At 38.6% G+C, this 23862-nt stretch overlaps 1 protein-coding gene and 1 long non-coding RNA gene across 3 annotated transcripts in view; one reads left to right on the top strand and one right to left on the bottom strand.

Annotated features, from left to right (window-relative positions):
• The window catches only part of WWC3 (WWC family member 3), a 60642-nt gene that overhangs the window by 7389 nt on the left and 29391 nt on the right, over window positions 1–23862 (top strand). For both annotated transcript variants that reach the window (XM_081858663.1, XM_081858662.1), the window contains exons 2-8: window positions 12358–12467; window positions 13058–13261; window positions 17771–17847; window positions 20289–20368; window positions 20733–20862; window positions 23029–23178; window positions 23713–23736. In XM_081858663.1, coding sequence (XP_081714789.1) covers window positions 12358–12467; window positions 13058–13261; window positions 17771–17847; window positions 20289–20368; window positions 20733–20862; window positions 23029–23178; window positions 23713–23736 — 775 coding nt within the window. The remainder of the gene's footprint in view (window positions 1–12357; window positions 12468–13057; window positions 13262–17770; window positions 17848–20288; window positions 20369–20732; window positions 20863–23028; window positions 23179–23712; window positions 23737–23862) is intronic.
• The window catches only part of LOC309340199, a 186286-nt gene that overhangs the window by 157819 nt on the left and 4605 nt on the right, over window positions 1–23862 (bottom strand). The window lies entirely within an intron of this gene.

The following is a 23862-nucleotide window of genomic DNA, read 5'->3' as shown; positions in this document are numbered from 1 at the left end:
CACACACACACAACACCCCCCCCCCCAATATTACACAAGTACTGATAGCATGCTAACACACATTAAATAATTGAAGGTTGCACCAAAATTCAGATGAAAATAAGAACCGTCTTCTTTGTTTGCAAACTGAATGAAGATGTTAGATGATGGCTTAGTGAAACTAGTATTGTATTTAAGTACCTGCTTAATTTGTAGCTGATACAGCTCTCTGTGTGGAAGTACATGCTTTACAGAGCTATGGGCTTGGAAACCTCAGAAGCTTCTCTTAAAACTTCAGAAGTGTGAAAGTCTCTCAATGATAAAAACAACCTTAATCAGTAATACTTTTAATTGGCAAAATATGCGTAGTTTTCAACTAAATAAATACATGAGCAGAGTGACTTCACTTGTACAACAGGACTTTTTATTCCCTCTCCTTCCAAATTTGCCCCCCACTGTCCCCAAATATGCTTCGTATTTAGGGGGCATGCAAGAGGAAGAGAGGGGGAAGAGTCCAAGTGAAGGTCATTCTGCTTACACCACTTAACACAGGTCTAACCAATGTGGACCTTCCAGATCTCCACTTGCACCTCCCTGACTATTGCTAATTCTGATTGGGGCTAATGTGATTGTAGTCCAACACACCTGGAGGGCACCTTGTTGCCTACCCTGGTCTCGTATGCTAGTGCATGGAACAGGAGTTTTACTTCTCTCCTAATTGAGGTTGTTGGGATGTAGAAAACTTGGCCGGATGCAGGGTACCAGGAGTGGAGTGATGTTTGACAGGACTGCGAACTCAGTTCTAGTTCAGTGGTACCTCCGGTTTCTGCAGCTGGAGGTGCCTGCTCTGCGCATGCGTGTGGCACAATAGAGCGTTTCTGCACATATGCACAGCGTGATAGAGCGCTTCTGCTCATGCGCGTGTGGCGAAACCTGGAAAAATATTTCCAGGTTTGCCGTGTGCACGTCCCAAAGGATATGTAACAAGAGGTGCACGTACGTAGAGGTACCACTGTATTGAAAACAAATTTCTGAGTTCAGTTTGTGCTTAGAGTACAGTTACCAGACATCCCCGTTTTCCAGGGACAGTCCCTGGATTTAAATCAGTCCCCTAACAAAATCCTGTCATTCCTATTGAAGTTGAAAAGTTTCCCCAGATTCATTGAAAAAAATCTGGTAACCTTAGCAATTTAATACAGCTGTGGATTAGATGATGAAGAACATTTTGCACAATTCCAGCTCCCTTTAAGTGTCATTCTTGTATATCCAAACTGTTTTGCAATGGAAATCATTCTTATTCTGGACTCCTTTGTGCTAGGACACACTTCTCAAATTCTCATATGCCATTCAGGCACGAAACTGGTTAGGGAACTTGTTGTGAAAGTGGTGATTAATTTGATATGAATAACTTTATCTGTCATTCTGAATTTCACTTGAATATCCTGCTACAACATAGGCGAGCTTACAAAAACTGGTATGCAGTATTATTTGAGTTGTTTTCTCCAGTTCTAAGGATTTCATTTAGGATTTCATTTGCAGATAGATTCTAATGCTATAGCTAGATGACTTTTAAACTTATTTTTTTTAACTATTTAGTACAATAGACATACTTCAATTTCACCATCAAATAATGTGTTTCTGTGCTTCCTGTTCCTTCTTTTTAAAATAATATACTTAGGTAGACATTTTTAGCCACTGGGCCAAAAAACAACAAATAATAGTATCTTGAAATAGTACCAAGATTTCAAAAAGCAAATAAAATGACATTTTTAGCTCTTTTAAAGATTCATTCTCCTTGGCGAATTCTCTTTGTACATGCTCCTTTTCTTTCACTGTTTTCGGAAACAGTTTTCTTAGCATTCAGGCTGTACACACAGCAGGGCACACTACTGAGCTTTCTCTCCTGCTGTGTGTAGAACATTTTAATGTGGGACAGAGACTGAAGACAAGAATCTCTGTCCTTTTTCATACTGAACTGAGTAGGGCCTACTTATGTAGCCATTTATAAATCCAGTAAATTTTCCCGTGTGCTGGCAAGAGCGGAGGGAAATTGCGTAAGCCTGAGATGTATCGTATCTCTGCCTTGGCATATGTACAAGCTAGACATCAAAGATTTGTGTAAACTTGTCTGAATATTAAATGCAAATTTTAAAAATAAATAGGCTTTGATTTGACTTGAATGCTTAGGTTACATGCTTCAATATTTGATAATCTATTTTTGTTAAGATTCACATCAAGCTGTTCATTTGCCTATGTCTTGTAAGCTAAATGAGCACATATTGGGTTTTGCAAAATACTAAAAGGCCTGGAGACTGCAAAATTATTTCATATAGGTTTTGCTCTGCAGGTTGTACTCTGAAATTAGTTTATAAATGTTTCAGAGGATTTAGACATATGGACAAAGTTCATGTATAGAAAACTGCAGTGAAGATGAGCCATTATTAAGCAGAAGGATGTTTTAAAGTTGAGAATCAATCACAGAGCATCTACAGTTCTGGTCTGGAAAATATGTGTCTGCCCATGGAAATGCATTTATTTTTCTTTTCCATGAATAAACCTTTCAGAATGCAGGATTGTAAATTTGTAGCTTAAATATTCTTTAAGTATGCATACATGTATATAATGTATATTTAAAATACACTCTTGGACTTGAAAAAGCTCTGTGGTGTCTACTTTTGGCGGAGACAGAAAAATTAATGAAAATATTTTTAAATGTCTCATGTTTGTCACTATTTTTTTATTATCTAGGATGCCAGCATTACTCCCAGCTATTTATAATGAATCCAGCTATATATATTTTACACGCATACATCAGAGAAATCATAATGCTCATAATATGGGAAGATTTCCATTTTTTGTTCTACTTACACTGAAACAGCTTTTCGCTACGCTAATTTTGAATTTTGAAACCAATTGCTTAATAATTGAATATATTTATTAAGAAGAGCCTAGGCAAGTGTTTTATCTGTAGATTCATGTTAATTTTTTATTGAAGAAAGAGCACTATTCCATATTGGAAGGTTTTCCCACTCTTTCTTTTTCTGTAATTTTCTTTAGCAGGACAGATTTGTTCTTTCTGGTATTCAGGTAAAGATACTATATGTAAAAGAAAGTCCAATACAGCATTTAAAAGTTGTGGAATGAAAGGTATGCTTGCTCTAGTTCCTTCAGGAAGAACAGCAGACTACTTTCCATGTATCGGACAGCTATATACATACTGTTTCCATTTCCAAATCAAAATATTTCTCCTTCAGTTGGTGCCTTGGCAGTGGTAAGGAACCTTTTTCAGCCTCATAGGCTGCATGCCAGTGGTGGGTGGGACCAGAAGCAAAAGTAGAGGAGCAATGAATGTGACTTTTACCTTCGCACAGAGGTTTCTATATATACACATCCACCTCCTCCCCACATACGTAACTCTTCTTCATTCAAGCAAGCAAGCAAGAGGCACCACAGTTGAATGGCTTATTCCAGCAAGGAAGAAACATTCAAAGGTGGGAGCAGGGCAGGCAGGTGAGGGTGTGCTGCTTGAGCAGAGTCCCCTAGGTTTGAGGTCCTCAGTGCCTATCTTAGAGAGTACTTGCACGCTGGAAAAAGTACTTTTAGTGAGGCAGTTAAATAGTTGTGGCAGGCATTTTGATCCTGAGCTATGCTTTTTATTGCTAGGCATAATCACAGGCATTCACTACATCAGAAGTCATAGCTTGCACAGATAAGACGCTTTGTACTTCTGATGATGGCAGATGCTTGTAAGTCTGTCTGGATAAATGAATTGCTGCAAACCACGAGCAACCCAAAATTATTGACAATCAGAGGCTAGTGGATATCTGTCTACAATAGCTGCAGGGCTTGGGCCAGGGACCTTGTGATGTCGAACAGCACTGGGTCTGGGATAGAACCCTGTGGCAGCCCACTTGTCACTTCTTTCCCCGATGGCAAGGAACCATTGGAGAGCATTCTTTGGGTTTGATCAGTCAACCAGTTACAAATGCACCAAATAATAACACTGCCTGATGCGAGTGGCGCTGTGGGTTAAACCACAGAGCCTAGGACTTGCCGATCAGAAGGTTGGCTGTTCGAATCCCCGCAACGGGGTGAGCTCCCGTTGCTCGGTCCCTGCTCCTGCCAACCTAGCAGTTCGAAAGCACGTCAAAGTGCAAGTAGATAAATAGGTACCACTCCGGCGGGAAGGTAAACAGTGTTTCTGTGCGCTGCTCTGGTTCGCCAGAAGCGGCTTAGTCATGCTGGCCACATGACCCGGAAGCTGTACGCTGGCTCCCTCAGCCAATAAAGCGAGATGAGCGCCGCCACCCCAGAGTCGGTCATGACTGGACCTAATGGTCAGGGGTCCCTTTACCTTTACCTTTTACACAATAATATCATGGGGGACTTCGTTGAAAGCCTTACTGAAGTTAAGATACATCACATCCACAGCATTCCCCTGATCCACTAAGAAATAAGATTAGTCTGGCATGACTTGTTTTTGAGAAACCCGTGCTGACTCTTAGTAATCACAGCATCCTTTTCTAATTGCTTACATACTGACTATTCCATTAATTGATTAGGTGTTTTGATATGAACAGCTTTCTCCAACTCTGTATCGTTATAGACAAAAAAGCACTGCCCTAACATTCCTAGCTGCATATGCTGCATATCTTTAAGAGAAGCTGGTAAGGTGGAACAGTATTATATATATATATATATATATATATATATATGTGTGTGTGTGTGTGTGTGTGTGTGTATGATGTATTGGTGAAGTTCGTAAAAGGATTTTAATTCTGAAACTAAATGTTCTGTGTCTCTGGATTTATAGCTGATATGACATAAAAACATGTTGGTATAAGGGTGTTGCCAGTTAAAATATTAAGCAGTTACAACATTTCCAACTGGCATCCAATTTTAGTACACCCAGAAAATAATTACCGTATTTTTCACCCTATAGGACGCACTTTTCCCCCTCCAAAAACGAAGGGGAAATGTGTGTGCGTCCTATGGGGCGAATACAGGCTTTCGCTGAAGCCTGGAAAGCGAGAGGGGTCGGTGCGCACCGACCCCTCTCGCTCTCCAGGCTTCAGGAAGCCCTGTGCAACCCTCTGGAGCCCGACGCGAAGCTCCCTAGGCTTGCGGATAGCAGGCTGTTCTGGGGGCTGGGGTTGGGGAAGCTCGGGCTTCCCCCGCGCCAGCCCCGTGCCTGGGGGGGAAATAATTTTTTTTCTTTATTCCCCCCCCCAAAAAAACTAGGTGCGTCCTATGGGGCGGTGCGTCCTATGGGGCGAAAAATACGGTATGCAAATAGGAGTACTTGACCATATTTTGGATGCGGTGTGCTCAGTGATTATTTTTTGCATGCATTTGTCTTGGTACGGAAACTTGAAATATTATTGCTATCATTTGAAAGAGACTATGACATAATGCTTGATGAAACCTTTGATGGAAAGTGCTATGCATAGTATTTAATTCATTTGCTGGCCTTTTGTACCTTTTGGTTAAGAATAAATTTAATGTTTCTAAACTTGCAAATTTACCTTGTCAAACTGTCAATTTTAAGATTTCTGTATAATGAGTCACAAAATGATGACCATAGTAGTAATAATAATAATAATAATAATAATAATAATAATAATTTTTATTTATACCCCGCCCTCCCCAGCCAAGGCCGGGCTCAGAGCAGCTTACAAGCAATAATAAAAACAAGTTGAATGATTACAACTTAAAATTAAAATACAGCATTAAAATATTGAAACATTAAAATATTAAAATGTAGCCTCATCGCAGGAGGAGAAGGAAAAGAAAAAAAGAAAGAGAGGGAGGGAATCAAATTGGCTCCAAGCCAAAGGCCAGGCGGAATAACTCTGTCTAACAGGCCCTGCGGAAAGAAATCAGATCCTGCAGGGCCCTGGTCTCATGAGGCAGAGCGTTCCACCAGTAGGGGTTTTTGTAGCTGTGCCATTCTTAACAAAATGTATCAGATCTGAAAAAATATTGTATCCCTGAAATATGTTTGTGTTTAGTAAAAATTTTCATATCTTCTCACAGTGATGGAACCTTTGCAAGGGCCATTTTAGGGTGCGGATATTGTTTCACTATATTGTACCACCTCAATAGTTTGATAGCATTGCTAGCTTGAACAAAAGCATGAGCTTTACATACAGCTAGCAGTTCCTAGAGAGGTACACAGTAAGCTAGAATTCCACCCATCAAATGGTTTACCAAATTCATTAGTTCAAATTGAAGTACAAATTGCAGTGTTCAAATATCCCCAGGTGCCAGGCACGTTTTGTGTCTGGCGCAGGTCCAATTGCGACCACGTGAAGATCCCTGGATGCCAGGTTGGAGACTGATATCTCCATCTGGCTGGCCCCTCTCCAACTTTCTTGAGCAGGTAAGCAGAAGGGCTTATTTATTGCATCTCGGACCCAGGGCCATGCCCTACTATGTGGCCAGGTTGCCTGGGAAGTTCATGATTATCATTGGCACACACCATCTTAATATAACACTGTCTTTACCTCTGACCTATCCTTTCTCTATCTTCCAAAACCTTTGGAAGATAGCTGAAGGCAACCCTGTATTGTGATATTTTTAACGTTTGATGTTTTATTATGTTTTTATGGGTTGGAAGCCACCCAGAGTGGCTGGGGCAACCCAGCCAGATGGGTGGGGTGTTGTTGTTGTTGTTGTTGTTGTTGTTGTTGTTGTTGTTGTTGTATCTTTCACCCCCCTTTTCTTCAAGGAATACCTGGCTTACCCTACTGCTTAATTAATCCGTATAATGATTCTGCATGGTAGGTTAAGAGGCTGTGGCTGGCCCAAGGTCACCAGGTGAGCTTCATGATTGAGTGGCAAGTTGAACATGGATCTCCCAGGTCCCTAACCACTATACCACATTGGCTTCTGCTGTAGAGGAGCTATATAAATTAAGTAGGCAGTTTTACATAGTTACTGGAAGGAGTTTTCTGTAGGTTGAGGACTCTCAGTGAAATACTTCTATGTGGGATATGCTATAGAGATTTAAGTTCTTTTATTTATCATTCTTCCGGCAATGTATAGCTCACAGAAAAATGCCAACAAGCAGCTGATGTCTAAGGACAAATTTTGTTTGTTGGTAATCACTACAGAAGAGAGTTCTTGGTACTGATCCTATTTAAAATACAAACATAGGAAGCTGATATACTGACTAAACATTTCTGAAGTTTGGAAACTACAAGGGAAATAATCAGAGGAAACGGAAATGTCTATTTTAAGCTTAATGATACTTGGATTGAGGGGGAGAGTAGAGCTGGCGGTGGGGGAACAGAATGGAACTGTGGCTAATATTGGATCCTATGAAAATAACTTCTATCTGTAGAAGTATTATGGTTAGTCATAAATTACCACTTAGAATAATAGAATCATAGAATTGGAAGGTTGGAAGGGACCACCAGGGTCATCTAGCTCAATTCCCTGCAAAGCAGGAATCTTTTGCCCAACATGGGGCTCAGACCCACAATCTAGAGGTTAAGAGTCTCATGCCCTATCGACTGAGCTGTGTTGATGCTCCCTAGCTTAGGTTTTTCAGTGGATTTCATTTTCAGCAATGTTCTCTATGATAATATAAATGCATAATTGTGATGGTATAATTAGTTGAGGAATGTAGCTCCTAGTGGCTGATAACATTTTCGTATATTTAAGAATAATAATGTTTAATGCTGGAAAAGTAAACCTTTTTTTTCCTCATGAGGTGCCAATGGAGAAAAGTAGATGAACTTGGTTGTAATGGTTCTAGGGGTTGCTCGTGCGTAAACCGGCGCAACACCTGGCTGGGTTGCCCGAGTGAACCTTTTCTGTCCAGACAGCCACTCACCCGTGGCTGTCTCAATCGCTGGCAGAATCCATCAGTGGGCGTTTCTTGAACTTCTTCCAGCAAAGAAGCTCTTTGACGCCTAGTCTCCTCCTACTTTCCCTGCGCGGAAGCCTTCTGCGCAAGGAGAGTGTAGGCAGCGGAGGACCCTTACTCTCCCCGCTGGTCCCTGGCAAGGAGTCATGGGACCGCCTCGCCGATTCCCCCACCTGCCCCCCTTGTCCACTGGTGCTACGCTGATTCTCTTCCCCAGAAGATGGGCTGCCTCTCCCCATCCCGGGACGCTCTCTGGGACCCCTCCGGAGCCCGCTCTCTCCCTCCGGCCCTGATGGCAGTTCCCTGACATTGGTATTACGATTTCTTTTTCTCCTTTAAAAAAGCAATATTAAAGTTTTGAGCCCAGATAATACCTGCTCCCCATTTCAGAAGCCAGAAGGGGGTGCACTAGGATTTTCAAAGGATGAGATTCTTGAGCCCACAGGTCAGCTTTGCAAATTACAATATTTACTAGCCCACATTTTTTTAAATGAACCCAGTGCTACTGCATATCTTCTGTGGAACAATTATTAACCTGTATGAGATGATTAGGCTAGTGACTATTTTCAGGCTGACTGAGCAGCAGAAGCTGAATATTTTATTGAAACAAAAAATTGCAGACAGGCTTCTTTTTCATAGTTAATACAGGTTTTAGAATTCAACTTTTAAAGGTTCAGAACTAAGATTACTTTTATATAGATTTATTTTAAGCACTAGAACACAATTTGCCCAAGGTTAGAGATTTTGAAGTTCCATTGATCTTAGTGGGAAACGTAAGAACATGTAACTTCTCTTTTAATTTTGAACTTTAAAACATTTAATTTTGGTTGGATTATGTATTCAGTATACAGAAAATAAACTAAAAATAATTGTTTAGCTAATGTCAGAATAAAACCAGAGTGGTAACAGTTAAGATGTTTGCAAGTATACATTTATATATATATTTTGCATCTATAGCTAGTAAAACTTGAATCTTTAGAATCTAGAAAGAGGTAACTAACTAGTTTTGCTCACTAGTCAACCTGTTAAGATGTGTGCATTGTTATATTTAAAATAGTGGATGATTTATAGTCCTGTTGTTCATCACAGATAGTTAACTTTTTTGTGGAATAACTGATGCTTGTTACCAAAACATTAGAGAATTCAAACATTGTCTGCAATATTGTCAAAAGTTCTTAACACTGAAGAGGTAGTTCTGTTCTGCACTACTTACATAAATTGGAATTCTAATAGAGATATACATTGTTAGTTTTGTTTAATACTTGCCTACACAAGAACATTTACAACTGTGTTAAAAATGAAAGAAAAATAGGCTTTGTGTCAAGTGGAACGTATGTTAATTTCATACAGCATGCAACATAAATAGCTGCTTTTTTTCAGCTGGCAGGGTTTATGGTAGGCACATTCAGTAAAGCAGCTAGTTGGAGACCAACAAATGTGCACTAGTTCTATTCATGAATGTGCCTAGATATATATGTGAAGCCCCATTGTGGCTTACATGGTGGGTGTTGTAAGTTGATGGTGTTGATTGGGAACAGTGGAGATCCATAACAAGCCATTAGCAAGGATTGAGACAATAAGCCATAGGTGCTTCCATTATGTGTTTAGCATTTGTATAATCCTACTTTGGAAGGAAGGTGGAATAATGTGTACAGGTGGAACAATGCATATTTATGTAGTAACAGCTGGCCGGATTCTTTGGAAAACAATACTGTGCCCATAACAGAGGCATAGCTTGACTCTGGCTTTCCTCTTAAGTCTGGAATGTATTGGAATGTATTGCCAGACAGGCTGTAGTTGCAAAGGTGAAGGAAGTTCTAATAGTGCCTCCAGCACTGAAATGTTACTTGGAAAAAAAAAAAAGCACAGTAAGCAGCTCTTACTGTGAATAACTTTACTCCTTGTTTCCCTCTTCTGATAGTGTAGCTGCCAAGTTCACAAAAGAGAATATTTCAAAAATGTCAGACAAAGACTTATAAAATCAGAAGCCTAACATTTTGTCATTGTGATTTATGCATACCTTTATATGGACAGTAAATGTGATACAACCAATAATTCATAATATAAAAATACAAATGCTGTTGGGGAATTTGCTTATTAAATATTTGAGCTAGTACATAACCTATGCTTAATAACAGAAAAGTTTTACCTTTTAGTTCTTCCAGAAGCAAATGTAGTGTTAATAGTGATGCAACTTCAATCTGACATTGTTTTTTTAAAGATAGGTGTATTCTTTTGTTCCATTTGTGTATTTGTTAGAATTTTATTAGTGAAGACATGTCAGAAACTGTTGCCTTTCTTGGCACTATCAAGAGATAATCTTGATAAACAGCCTGCACACGCTTGTCACTTTGGAGCCTCTTAATTAAACACTTCTCAAAATACTTTTGAAAACTGATGTAGCAAATCTTTTGTCTGTCTGGGTATCTGTGTGCAAGAGAGAGCTGCAGGTTGCTTCATTAGCTCACAATGGCGTCTCTGCACAGGGCCAATTATTCCCTCAATGAGAGCGAGCATTTGTGGTGAGTCTGCTGACTTGGTAATTTAAAATAAGATTTGAGTTGCTAGTCTTTGGTTAAAGGATTTTCCATGCAGATTCTGCAGTATCCTTTAGGCTTTTTTTGCTGCTCAGCTGGAATGCCAAGCAGTGTGGTGAAGGCTGGCTGTGTCTGAATGCGATACGAAACCAGGGACGAAACCAGAGACGGAGAACTTGTGACTCTTCAGGTGTTACTGGGCTCTCAAGTTTCATTAGCCTCAGCCCCATGGCCAGTAGACAGAGATGACTGGGACTGTAGCCAGCAACTTATGGAAGGTGACAGGTTTTCCATCCCTGTGCTAAACTATAGTTTATAGCCTCATCTGATCTCATTGTCCCCTGTCCCCCTCTGCAGAGGTTGGTTTGGGTGCTTTTGCTCCTGTGTTTGCCTAACCACAGCTTATCACCCAAATTAACAAGCTGTAGTTTAATTATTTTTTTAAAAAAATTAACTTGAAATCATGGTTTTAAATTTAATATTAACACAGTGATCAGGGAACTGACTGGAGAAAGGAAAGAGAGTGGAAACAGCAAAGTGTCTTACCAGGTCAGTCAGTAAACTATTGAGTAGGGTAGAGATGTAGTGAGTGACTTGCCAAATAATACAAGAGCAGAAATCTAGTCCATAGTGGAGACCTGGCAAAACCATAAGAGACCTATTGGGTTTCTTTGAAGTCTGGTTTGAACAATACACAGACACCCCCACACATCTGGGGTAGAATTAGGCAGTATTCCTTGCAGCCGTGAGTAATGGTGAATCCCAGACACTCCTGAGTTAGTGGGAAAACATGATTGGAAAGTTGAAAACAAAATACTGTAAAATCAATTACCATAATGCAGGAACTTTGAAACGCTGTAATTCTTTCTTGTGGACAGTAGGTTCAGGAAAGATTTCTCACTTAGAAAGGAAGAGCTGAAATCATTGTTTAGAGCAGGAATGGGGAACCTGTGAGCATCCAGCATGTGGCAGGTTGCTGGTTCCCCCATCCCTGATGTAGAGCAACAGAGATTTGTATCATGACAAATAAACCAATATTCCTACCTTTGTTGTAATTGTCAGGGTGGAAGGGATGCTTGCTAATTCTCCCCAAGCCTATGACAATGTATGTGAGTCAATTTTAAATATGAAAATATGCAATTGGAAATGTTCTTTCTGTTTTTTACTAGAAAAGTAAAAAGTTTCTAGTTGTTAGATATGTCTTCTTTTAGCTTGAAACTAAAACTTGCAAGCATTTTCTGCAAAAATGTATGATGTGAAAATGCTTGAACAATGTTGATAAATCATATCTGTCCACAGCCATTGTTACAAATATAACTGCATGTAAAGGCTCAAGTTGATGTATGTTCTAGGTTTTGATGATGTGAAATTAGGGTATTTTACAAATGACTGCATTTGTTATAAAAAATCTTTAATTAAATGTTTCACTTCTAGATTTTAAAAGAAAACAAACTCACTTTCTTGTGCATTGATATTTCTAAAACAAAAACAAAAAACGAACCATATACTAGGCTCAATTTGTAATAGCAATGAATTTCAATACAGTCCTTTTTGTTAGAGGAAAAACCTGTAGGGCTACATACCACAATAATTAAACTGTTAAGCTTAGAATGCAAAAAGAAAATCTTGCCTCTCTTGTTCTACAAGATATCTTCCAATATCTACCTCTTGAAATAGTACATGCTTCATCCAACCAGTACTAACTTCAATGTTCAAAGTCTTGGTGCAGGAATGGGGAACCTGTGGCTTTCCTGAAGTTGCAGGACAACATCTCCCATTATTCTCATCTTTTGGCCAAGTTGGTTGTGACTGATGAAACCTGGATTCCAACATCAACAGCGGATGCACAGGTTCCCCATCCTTGCTCTCTAAGGCTTTCCCCAAATTATAACTTCTATAGGCAACTGTAGTGTCACTTAGCTGAACGCTTCACTTTTAACCCATTTCCATTTTTCATGCTATTTATAGGATTACAAAGCCATTGACATTTGCTGACTGTGTTGGCGATGAACTGCCTTTAGGATGGGAAACTGTTTACGATCAACAGATTGGTGTTTATTACATGGACCATATCAATCGTAAGTAAAAGGATTTTTTTATATAAAAAAAATGCCTTGGAACTAATGCAGTTAATTTTTTTTAATGCACCCATAAGCCTAAATGAATGCACACAAGTAGTTTCTATAGAAATGTATTTAGGAGCACTGTATTGGGTAAGGCTAAAACATAATTAAACAGTTCTGACAACATGAAATATGTTAATGGCTCCCATGAGCTCAGGTTATCTTTGTGTAATTTGATGTAAAGTTTCTGAGATATAAGGTAGCTGCATTTGACGGAGGTGTGACAGTGAAATAAGATGGACAACTTTTATAAACACAACTGCTTGGATCTCCTTTCATGGCTCAGCATAATTCGTTTCTTCTGAAGTTATTTGAAAACAAGAGTGGATGTTTCTGACCTCTTGCTAAACGGTGGTTTTTCGTTGCATCCAAATCAGGCAGTTGAAGGCTAGACCACATATTTTAGAAATAACTGTCTTCAAATTAGAAGTCAGTATAGATGTGGAGGCCTGCCAGTTTTGTAGGTTGCAAATTGGTGTGTTAGTATGATGATTATGTATTTTGCCACTTTACAAATCTGAACACTTTCCCCCCCCCCTCGTCAGAACTCACACAGATTGAGGACCCAAGAGAGCAGTGGAGAAGAGAGCAGGAGCGCATGTTGAAGGAATATTTAATTGTTGCCCAGGAAGCACTTAATGCCAAAAAAGAAATCTACCAAATTAAGCAGCAGCGTTTTGAGCTAGCACAAGAAGAATATCAGCAGCTGCATAAAATGTGTGAAGATGACAGTCGCTCTTATGCCAGCTGTAAGTTTACCTTTAATCTCCAAATCGGTTCATATTTGAATGCTGGGCTTCTATGTATTTCTCCCTAGCTGGATTAAGAACTTCATTTGCAAATGCTTCCTGAACTGCAGCAGTTCCGCCTCCTTGATTCAACGACTGGGGCTGTGGAGCCCTTTTTTAAAAAGGTTGCAATCTCACTGATGAGCCCTCTTATTTCACAAAAGAGCTGTTAGCAGGGATTTTCAGTTTTTAAAGAGTTATGCATGTGCAGTGGATCGGAGCCCAGACTCTGATTCTGTTGCTTTGATTTAAAACTCTTTAAGGTCTATGCATTACGTGAAGAAATTCTGAAATCCGTAAAGCTGATGTTAGACCTTTTGTAAATCCTTAAAATGCAGTTTTGTTTTAATGGGCCTGCACTTTTTAAAACTTAGAAGGTATCAACTGCTGTTCATTTTAATATGTTTTGAGTGATACTTTAAATGCTTTGTGGTTTGTATTTGTATTATTGTATGTTCTTAACCAGGGGTCAGCAAACTTTTTCAGCCGGGGGCCGGTCCACTGTCTCTCAGAGCTTGTGGGGGGCCGGACTATATTTTGAAAAAAATAATGAACGAATTCCTATGCCCCACAAATAACCCAGAGATGCATTTTAAATAAAAGCACACATTCTACTCATGTAAAAACACACTGATTCCCAGACCATCCGCAGGCCAGATTTAGAAGGCGACTGGGTTGGATTCGGCCCCCGGGCCTTAGGTTGCCTACCATGGGTAAAAAGTTTGCAGACCCCTGTATTAACCACCCAGGTTTCCCTTTGCAGGGAAGGGCAGGATCCAAAAGTAAAAATACAATAAAAAATTATAACAGAAAACTGATAATTTTGTTTCCATGTAGAATCTTCAAAAATTAAGGGCCTACCTAACTCAATTCTATGTACAGATATGTGGAACGATATCAAGCAGGTTTTTTGTTTTTTTAAAAAAGAAAAGCTGCTTCAGAACGCTACTATTGGGAACATTTGCTTTTATTAGTATTGCCTTTAAATAATTCATTGATTTATTATTTTCTGAAAGCTGTCTTAGTCAAGCCAGTTTTACACTTTGCAGGCTAAGTTGAAGTTTCTGAGCTTTATTAAGAAACCATCTTACATGTGGAAAATTTGAGAAACATGATATAATGCTGTTATTTATTCATCCTGTCTGTGGAATTCAGAATATGATGGCGCTATTTAACTTATAAATGGTTTGGATCAAAAGCAGTCAAGTCATGTTAGGTTCCATGAAATAATGTGAAAAGTTAGCAATACCTAACTTAACTATCATTGATTCAATAGGCACTAAGTGAAACTAACTTGCTCCAGTTCCAATCCAGTGATGAATTTGCCTCATGCAACTTTGTGTGGCATGAAAAGCTTGATTTGTATATTGTTGAGGCAGGGAATATATGCATAACGAATTGTTTATATCTTCAGTGTGGCTTTCAGTTTTTATTTGGTTTAATACCAGCATTGCAACTTTGCAAAAAAGTTGCAATATGGCATTGCAACTTTTTCTCTAAACTCTAGGGATTTTAAATATCAGGTAGTGCTCTGTTGGGTGAGTGCTATTGTTAAGCTAAAAAACAACTTCAGTAGTACCTCGGGTTAAGTACTTAATTCGTTCCGGAGGTCCGTTCTTAACCTGAAACTGTTCTTAACCTGAAGCACCACTTTAGCTAATGGGGCCTCCTGCTGCTGCAGTGCCGCCGGAGCACAATTTCTGTTCTCATCCTGAAGCAAAGTTCTTAACCCGAGGTACTATTTCTGGGTTAGCGGAGTCTGTAACTTGAAGCGTATGTAACCTGAAGCGTATGTAACCCGAGGTACCACTGTAGTATGTTCTGATCTCCCACTTGTGCATCTGTGAATTAGGGCATCAGAGTATTTAATAAAGAGAAAACTTATATTACAAGTTAAAACTTCAACTGTGCTGGCAAACAGCATTTTATCCAGTATCTAAAAGGTCAGGAATTCAAGTTTTACACCAGGGCTGTGATCCAGAGGGTCCTTTTGTATGTGTGATGGGGGTGCAGGGTATGAGTATTCTGCCTGGTGAAAATTAAAAGAGAAAATCCTACAAATTTGAAGCAGCTCAGTGATCAGTATTATTTTCATTTTAAATTATCACTCATGGCACACACCTTTTGAAAAATCTAACAGAACTTCTATAATTCTTTAACAAAGGTTTAAAACTTCGTGCACTACACATCTCTTGTGAGAGGTACATGGCACCAAACATGTCGGAAATAGAATCAGGAAAAACAATTTAGTTGTAATTGATGCTTTACAGTATGAGTCATTCTGTTTTTTTTAAAAAAAATTTCCCCATAGTTTTCAAAACTGACAGTAGAAAATCAGTAACTTGATTTTCTTTAGCTATTGAAGCTTACAAATACGTATTTTAATGTTTGTTTGGCATAAATATTAGAGAACCAAGGCCTGTATTTTTCTTCATTAATTTGATTCCTGAGCCCAGAAAAATAATTGCTTGTAACAGTTTAAACAGAAACAGCTTCCTTGCTTTTTCTTAAAATATGTGTAAAATGCTATTTTACTTCTCACTTCTGAAAATGCTAATACAGAAGGTGATTTTCCTTGACTGAATGTTATTTTAATAAGCTGTTTAACATACATATCCTTTTTTTCAGAACCATGTACTTTGAATGCAATATAGGCTTGCATTAATTTTATTTCTAAAGATTAAATTCTACTATTTGCACTGGAATACAGTAGTTGTGAAAAGCTTGCTATTTACCTTTTACCAATATGCCAATATGCCAAATGGCATTGGATAGAATCTTAAAAGCATTTAAAATACTTTCCTCTTTCATACATACTATACAACTGTATTGGTTGTTTTGTTAGGTGGGACAGCGACAGTCCTTCCTGCTCTTAGCTGTATCTCATAGCGGACTGTATGGTGTTTCCTAAAAATATGTTCCAACACACGTCAAATGCCTTCATATGATAAAATTACAAGTACTGTGTCCTCTAAAAACTCAGAATGTTGGATCCAGCAACATACAAGCAACATTCCACCCCCCGCCCACTCCAGAATGGCTCCAATGGATTTCCTAACCTTTTGGAGTAGATTTTGAGAGGATGTTGCAGGGGAGAGGGAAGGGTTGGTTCCATTGTTCAAGTGGAATTCTTCTTTGTGAGTAGACTCCATAAGTTCTATCTGATAGTGCTGAACCACTCATCAGAAACTAATTCAATTTATACCACTCAGTATAACAAAACACGCCATGTAAAATTTCCTATAAACAAAATAAAAATGAAACTACCGTATATAGCACAAATAAAGCTGAACTGTGTACAAAACAGAATTGAAAAGCTAGTCATTTACTGTACTTTATGAAGTTTTTCCAGAGTACTTTCAATGTGGATTTTTTAAAATAAAAAGTGACACAGCACTCCTCACGAATCCCTATGGTGGGTTGTGGCAAATGACCACATTCTAGTATGCCTGTGATGAATTCTGCTCATTATAAAAGTGCATACACGAAAACTACTATATATTACCAAAATATGAATTTAATGCAAGCAGAATGTAATTTACTGTCAGACTGTCATAGAATTGTAGAGGGGGACTCTGAGGATCGACTAGTACCTTAGACACAGTATTAAAATACAATGAAAAAAAATACGTACATATGCATAACAATGTACAAGACATAATTCATTTTGTTTAATCTGTATTACCAGAGGAAGAATATGAATCAAAAGGGGATAGTACCATATGCCCATGGTATGTTTTCTGTTGGCAGTCAACATCCATTATTTAATGTCATGTATATACATTTATATACATTGCAGGTTTTGGTGTCCTCGGGTGTCTTCCCGTGTAAAAGTTTATATACATTGTATATACAATGTCCTGTATTTACTGTATATAGGATGTTTTAGGTTAGTACTTTTGTATCCAGCAGACAATAAGAACTATGACCACAAAAGAAACAATTTTACATTTTTTCATCCGTGTCCCTAGCATTCAATTAAGCAGATTATTTTGGGACAGATAGAGAGAATGTATTTGAAAGCGTTGATCTTGAAAGCAAAACAAAACTTGTCGAAGGGAATTTTGTTAAATGGTTAGTGGTAATTCACTAGGTTTCATTAAATGCAGTTTATAAGAAATCTGTTGCCTCTAAACTGTTTTTTGCATAACTCAAAATAAATACAGGTGTGTGTGTGTGTGTGTGTGTGTCCCACATATAAGTTACAAAATTATGTGTTTTAAACTCTCCACTTCTTTGTAGGATAGACTATAAGACTGCTTGTCCTGATTTATGGTATGCATTGGTATTAGTTGAACTGATTGATGTCTTCAGGTAGACAACTTGTTTCCACTTTAGCTACAGAGGAGTAAGTGGAACAAGTAAAGCATAAGATCTGGCTGTTAAACATTTAGTTAGCCTAGCATTTACAATGCACTTAATGAACTACTTCTAGTGTTTTGAAAATTAAGACGTTTTCTGTTTGTTCAGCATTCTCTGGATTTTCAACCAATACCAAATACGACCCATGTCAGATTAAAGCAGAAATAGCAAGTAGGCGTGACAGAGTGAGTAACCATTTTCTAATACTTCATGCTGAAAATAACCAGTGTCACCTCTTCTTCTTCTTCACTCTATAAGCTTTCTTTGTGTTTTTGCATTTCAGCTTTGCCTTAGTGAAGTAATTCTAGTGGAAAACTTGACTCCAGCTCCCTGCAACTACCCAAACTCTTTATTGTTTTTAAGGGTTGTATGCTCTCTTAAAAATAATAATAATCAGAATCATTGCACCACAAATTCTAGCTAAATTTTGAAGATCATGTTAATTGAGAGATATGTTTGTTAGCTGCCACTGTGAGTTACTCAATTGCAGCACACATATATTAAAGTCGGATACTTTCATTGGTAGGGTAGGGAGTGGCGATGGCTCAGTGACAGAGTGCATGCTTTTGTGCAGAAGGAAATCCCTAGTTCGGTCTGAAACACTGGAGAGCTGTTACCGGTCAGCAGTAGAATTGCTGAATTGAGCAATGGTCTTATTTGGTATGAGGCAGCTCCTTATTGAGTTGTAATACCCTAGGGCAGTGATGGCCAAACTTGGCCCTCCAGCTGCTTTGGGACTACAGTTCCCATCATCCCTGACCACTGGCCCTGTTAGCTAGGGATGATGGGAGTTGTAGTCCCAAAACAGCTGGAGGGCCAAGTTTGCCCATCACTGCCCTAGGGGCATTGGGATGGAGCAAAATGAAAGATGTTCTGGCTGCCATTAACAGTATGATATGCTCCCATATTGGGCTGAGTTGAGTTGAGTAATGGAGGTAGTATATTGTATCTGAGCTTATACTTTAGGCTGCATGTAACTCTTTACAGTAAGCAATAAAATATAGATTGAAACTGACATGATATATCATAGGTATTCCAAAGCAATGTTAAGCACTACAAACATGTTCCTAAATTGCAAGTTCTTTTCATTTACCTATATTGAGAGAATGGTTATCAACTTTGCAAACACTCTAGATAATGAAACATATCTTTTTAAAGGGTGGATGCATTTGAGTTAGCTATTTTTTATGTGACCAGTCCTAAAAACAAAACTTAATCAGGCATATTTATTCTCTGTGTATACATAGTATACATAGAAAAACTTAACTTTTTAAGAAGTCTTCCTGAGATCAGTTGGTGTTTTCCTAAGTTCTTTACTATTTATAGTGGTAAAATTATAGCAAAATAAACACATAGTTATAGATGTAGAAATTTCTTTAGCACAATGTAATAGACCATAACTTCTCCAATTATCTTGCCAATTCTGTTATATCAAAAAATAGTGACTTGCCCTGGCCCTCTCCATTTGCTTCATACTTGACAAGTTGTTTAATTGTTATTTGCTTTCCTACTTGGACCAAACATGGTATCACTGCAGCTTAGTAGGTAGGACTGTGCACTGGATTTAGCCATAAGCTGAACCCCAAACCAAATTGGGCTGATTCAGAGGGATCAAGGCTTGACCTGAGTTGGGTCAAGACAGCCCTGGGTTGGGCTACTTGGAGGGGTTGTGACATCTGATGGGAAGGCTGCAGACCCCCATCAGTAATGCATTTGCAAAGCAGCACCTTGCAGGATTGAATATTCCATTCACTCAGCTCATTCAATTGTCCTGGGTGCGGGCAATCCTTTGCAAATGCCTTTCCTGCAGGACTGAATCTTCCTACTCTGCAATCGAGGAGAGTGGGGAGAAGATGCAGCTTTTCCTACTCTCTCACCCCCTTCTGAATGTATGTTATAATTAGGGATTAGAAAACCCTAATTAAACATAAGTACAAATGTCACAAATAAAGTTTAAATTTGACTTGGGAGCCACAAGAACAGAGGGCATGGAGCCATTATATTGCCTGCGTAACTTGGATGCACTGTTTCAGTGGCATTTGGTGAATGATTTTGTCCATAAATAAACTACTAAAGGAACTATTGAGTCAAGTACATGGAGCATTTTTACAGCATGATTATGAATATACCAAAACAAAGAACTGAAGACACAGAGACATAGATAAAATAACATGCATAATTCTCGTCCTCAGTTACTTTTCTTTATCCTTGAACAACCTGGAATATTTGGTTGGTATGTCTGTAGCCCAATATGGCTGCCTTTCTAAAATCAATTCCTGCCTTAATAAGGTTGCAATCCTAACCCCACTTCCCTAGGAGTAAGTGCCATTGTATTCAGTAGGACTTACTGCTGAGTGGACCTGGTTAGGATTGTGCGGTAAGCTAGGATGTGCATGAGCCGTGTTCACTTGCTTTTCTCTTTGTAAAAGTGAAGAAGGAAACTAGGAAACTACAATTAGCCATTACTTCTGGACCAGAGGTTCTGATTAATGGTATCCCAATAAACTAGGATTTAGAAACCCACTTTAACCAGTGAAATGGAGAAAGTACCATGAAGGGGACAATTGCAGCAGTAGTAGTATGTTTCCAGTGCATACTATTCTCTTAACTGTTTTTTGGTCTCCAGCTTTCTAGGTTGAAGCGGGAATTAACGCAGATGAAGCAAGAACTACAGTACAAAGAGAGAGGCGTAGAGACACTACAAGAGTGAGTTCAATTGAAGCAGGATGAGGTGTTTTTGCCCTAATTCTTGCTGGTGTAGATAGTAAAGTTATGGATGTTGTTCATAATAGTACTTTGTTGATGTTTGTGCTTACCAACAATTCTCCAAATAATTCTAACATTTCCTGTGGGAATGTTACAATGAACACACAGTGTTTAATTTGGGAAGCTCCTCCTCCTGAATTGTTCCCTGTAGGAACCCTCCCTTTACTTGACACCTGTACTCTCTGTTCTCTGGCCATTATCTAGAAGGCCAGTCCCCCCTCCCCCCGCCTTGAGCATTAAGATTGATTTCAGTTTGTATATTACCAGAAATGGGTAACTTTTCTGCTACTTGTTTGTATAACAGGATTGACCGTAAGATGTCAAATGCCCATATGAATTACAAATTGGATGAAGCCCAAGCAATAATGAATGAGCTTCGAAGCATCAGGAAGGCTATTTGTATGGGTGAGAGAGAGAGGCAAGACTTGATGCAGGTAAGAAGCTGTCAGTTACTTATGAATGACGTTTGTTGTCTTATACAAGACTGGGAATTTATACCAAGTCAGAATGCTACTTCATGCATACATAGTTGGTCAGTAACATATTTTGTGGAAATGTGTTTCCATTTTTACCATTTAAGGATTTACCGTGTTTTGAAATATGAAATGTCCATAGTTTGTTCCATTTCCTTGTAATGTAAGATTAATCACATCAGTGTTTCCTCTTCAACTGACTCCTGTTCTTCAGTGTTTGTATTGTACAGTATAAAAAGGTAAAGGTACCCCTGCCCGTACGGGCCAGTCTTGACAGACTCTAGGGTTGTGCGCTCATCTCACTCTATAGGCCAGGAGCCAGCGCTGTCTGCAGACACTTCCGGGTCATGCGGCCAGCGTGACGAAGCTGCTCTGGCGAGCCAGAGCAGCACACGGAAACACCGTTTACCTTCCCGCTAGTAAGCGGTCCCTATTTATCTACTTGCACCCGGGGGTGCTTTCGAACTGCTAGGTTGGCAGGCGCTGGGACCGAGCAACGGGAGCGCACCCCGCCGTGGGGATTCGAACCGCCAACCATGCGATCGGCAAGTCCTAGGCGCTGAGGTTTTACCCACAGCGCCACCTGCGTCCCATTGTACAGTAAATGAAAGTTAAATCGGGGTGGGGGTAGGGGGTAACAAACCAATATTGAGATCACACATGATCCTCACAGCCAGACAAGGTCCCATTATCATGAAGCAAAAAACATCCAGGAGGAAAGACTACAGGCTTTCAGGTGCTCAGACTTTTAGTAGAATCCCAAAATGCACCATTGGCTTTTCTCAGCCCTATATTTTGCAACAGTCACACCTAGTATCACTTGACACAATGGGAAGTCATTTATTTATGTATCTATGTTCCATTAAAATGCTCAAGGTTGCCTTCAGAGACAATTTAAATGGCCAGGGATGGGGGTTATTTCCAGAAGAAGGAAATACTCACCTTAACACCCCCATTTTAGTTCATGGTCTTGGATTAGATGAGCATGACTCATTTTTGTGTAGGTGTTGGAAAACTTAGCTGATGGAAAATTTGTTGACAGTTGGTCCATATATAGGTAAAAGGACAGGAAGAGTTAGCCAGGCCTAAATAGGGTATGGTGACTAAAATGATGTTATTGATGTGAAAAAATATAATTTTTATAAGGAAACTTTAAAGAAGAATTCAAATTGCTTGAGAATTTGTTTTTGTGGCCTGCCAGGAATCAAGTCCTCTATATACTCAAATTGTTAGTGTGTGAGATTTTATTTTGGAAATATTATATTGTTATAGTAAAAAAAAAAAAGAAGGAATAGCTATAAAGTTGCAATAAATGGATGTAGCTAAACTGAACTGTAAGTGATACTTTGCTAAATGCTGGATTTATATTGTGTTGGGAGCCTTTCACTAGCTGCTTAGACTGGTTTTCCAGTGAAATCATCTTTGGGTTAACTGACAGAATTGTTTAATGAAGAATCCCTTCTGTTTGCTTGACGCGACAAGGTGTCAGAACATAATGGGAGGGGAGAAATACTTAGTCAGATAACTCCCCACTAAAAGTGAAACTTAACTTACAATATGAAAACACCTTCCCAATTGTCAGACCATTTGTGTGAGGCTGAAATGCTTTTCCTAGGAGATACTGAAATAAAATGTTAGCTTTTCCAACAAATAGTTCTACTGAGGTACCTGTTGAACACTACCGCCTGCCATTCTGAACTGACCTCCTGGATGGCAGCTGCTTCAAGCTAAGATCTGAGTTAATGTAAAGTAGCACAGATATTTATAGATATTTCCAGCATTAAAAAATTGTCCCTTATATATTACTCAACAGAATTAAAGCTCCTCATGTACACAGTCTTGAGGACTACTTAATACTAGCTATTTTTTAAGTCTGTCTAGACTACATGCATTTTACAATGTTTTCCTGTTGCTATATGCATCACGTTAAACTTATATTTTTGTATAGATAAGCTCATTTAAAAAAAGCTTTCTATGCAAGTCTTGATTCCATTCTATATGGTGATCTTTGCTGTCGTAAACTAGTAACAGAAATCCATGCGCTATTAGTGACTTGTTTTAAAAAGGATGATTAAACTACAAATAGATTCTTTTATAAGATGCTTTTCTTAATGTTCTTTTTTTAAGAGTCTGGCCAAGCTGACAGATGGATTCAGGAATAGCTGTTGTATTACAGAATCTCTGCAGGATCTTCATCATAATTCTAGCCCACTTAGTGAGTCCAGTTTACCTCAACACTACTCTGATGCTTGTTCTCAAACTGATATCATTGGAGAGGTATGCAAATATTTTTATTTAAATATGTTTGCTATGAAAAAGCAGTAACTTTTGTTGTACTGCATAGTTACAGCATTTAAATATATTTTCCCAATTCACTTCAAAAGAGGATTTAATCAAAACACACAGTGCATATAATTGCATTATGGGCTTTTTACCTTTTATTGAAGCAAAAGAATGGAGTTGAATTTAATTTAATATAATATAATATAATATAATTAATTAATAATATAATATAATATAATATAATATAATATAATAATGTAGCACTGTTCTAAACTATACTGTTGATTTCCATTTTATAGGTTAGTGAGACTGTTTAGCAAATCCAACTAAATTGAAGAAATCTCTTAACATATTGCATTTCATTAAGGCATTAAACTAGAATCTATTTTTCTGGTTGAGATTTGCATTAGCTATTTAAACCTTGCACACATTTTTTCACTCTACAAAGCATATGTAATTTCTACCATTTTTCTATGTTTGTTCCAAAGTATATCTTCTGTCTATTTTCTGTCATTTTCTTTGTTGCAGGAATGGGCAACTATCTCCAGCATGGTATGTATAATGGCTGAATTGCTTGATTTAAGAAGCACTCATATTACGTAAGAATTACATTCCCTTTGTGCTCATAGAATTTTGAATCAATCACAGAAACAATCTGTACTTGAGAAAGGTCTAGAG

The sequence above is a fragment of the Podarcis erhardii genome, assembly GCF_964252035.2.
Source record: "Podarcis erhardii genome assembly, chromosome: 4".
In the NCBI taxonomy this organism is placed as follows: domain Eukaryota; kingdom Metazoa; phylum Chordata; class Lepidosauria; order Squamata; family Lacertidae; genus Podarcis; species Podarcis erhardii.
This window is presented reverse-complemented; position numbering and strand designations above follow the sequence as displayed.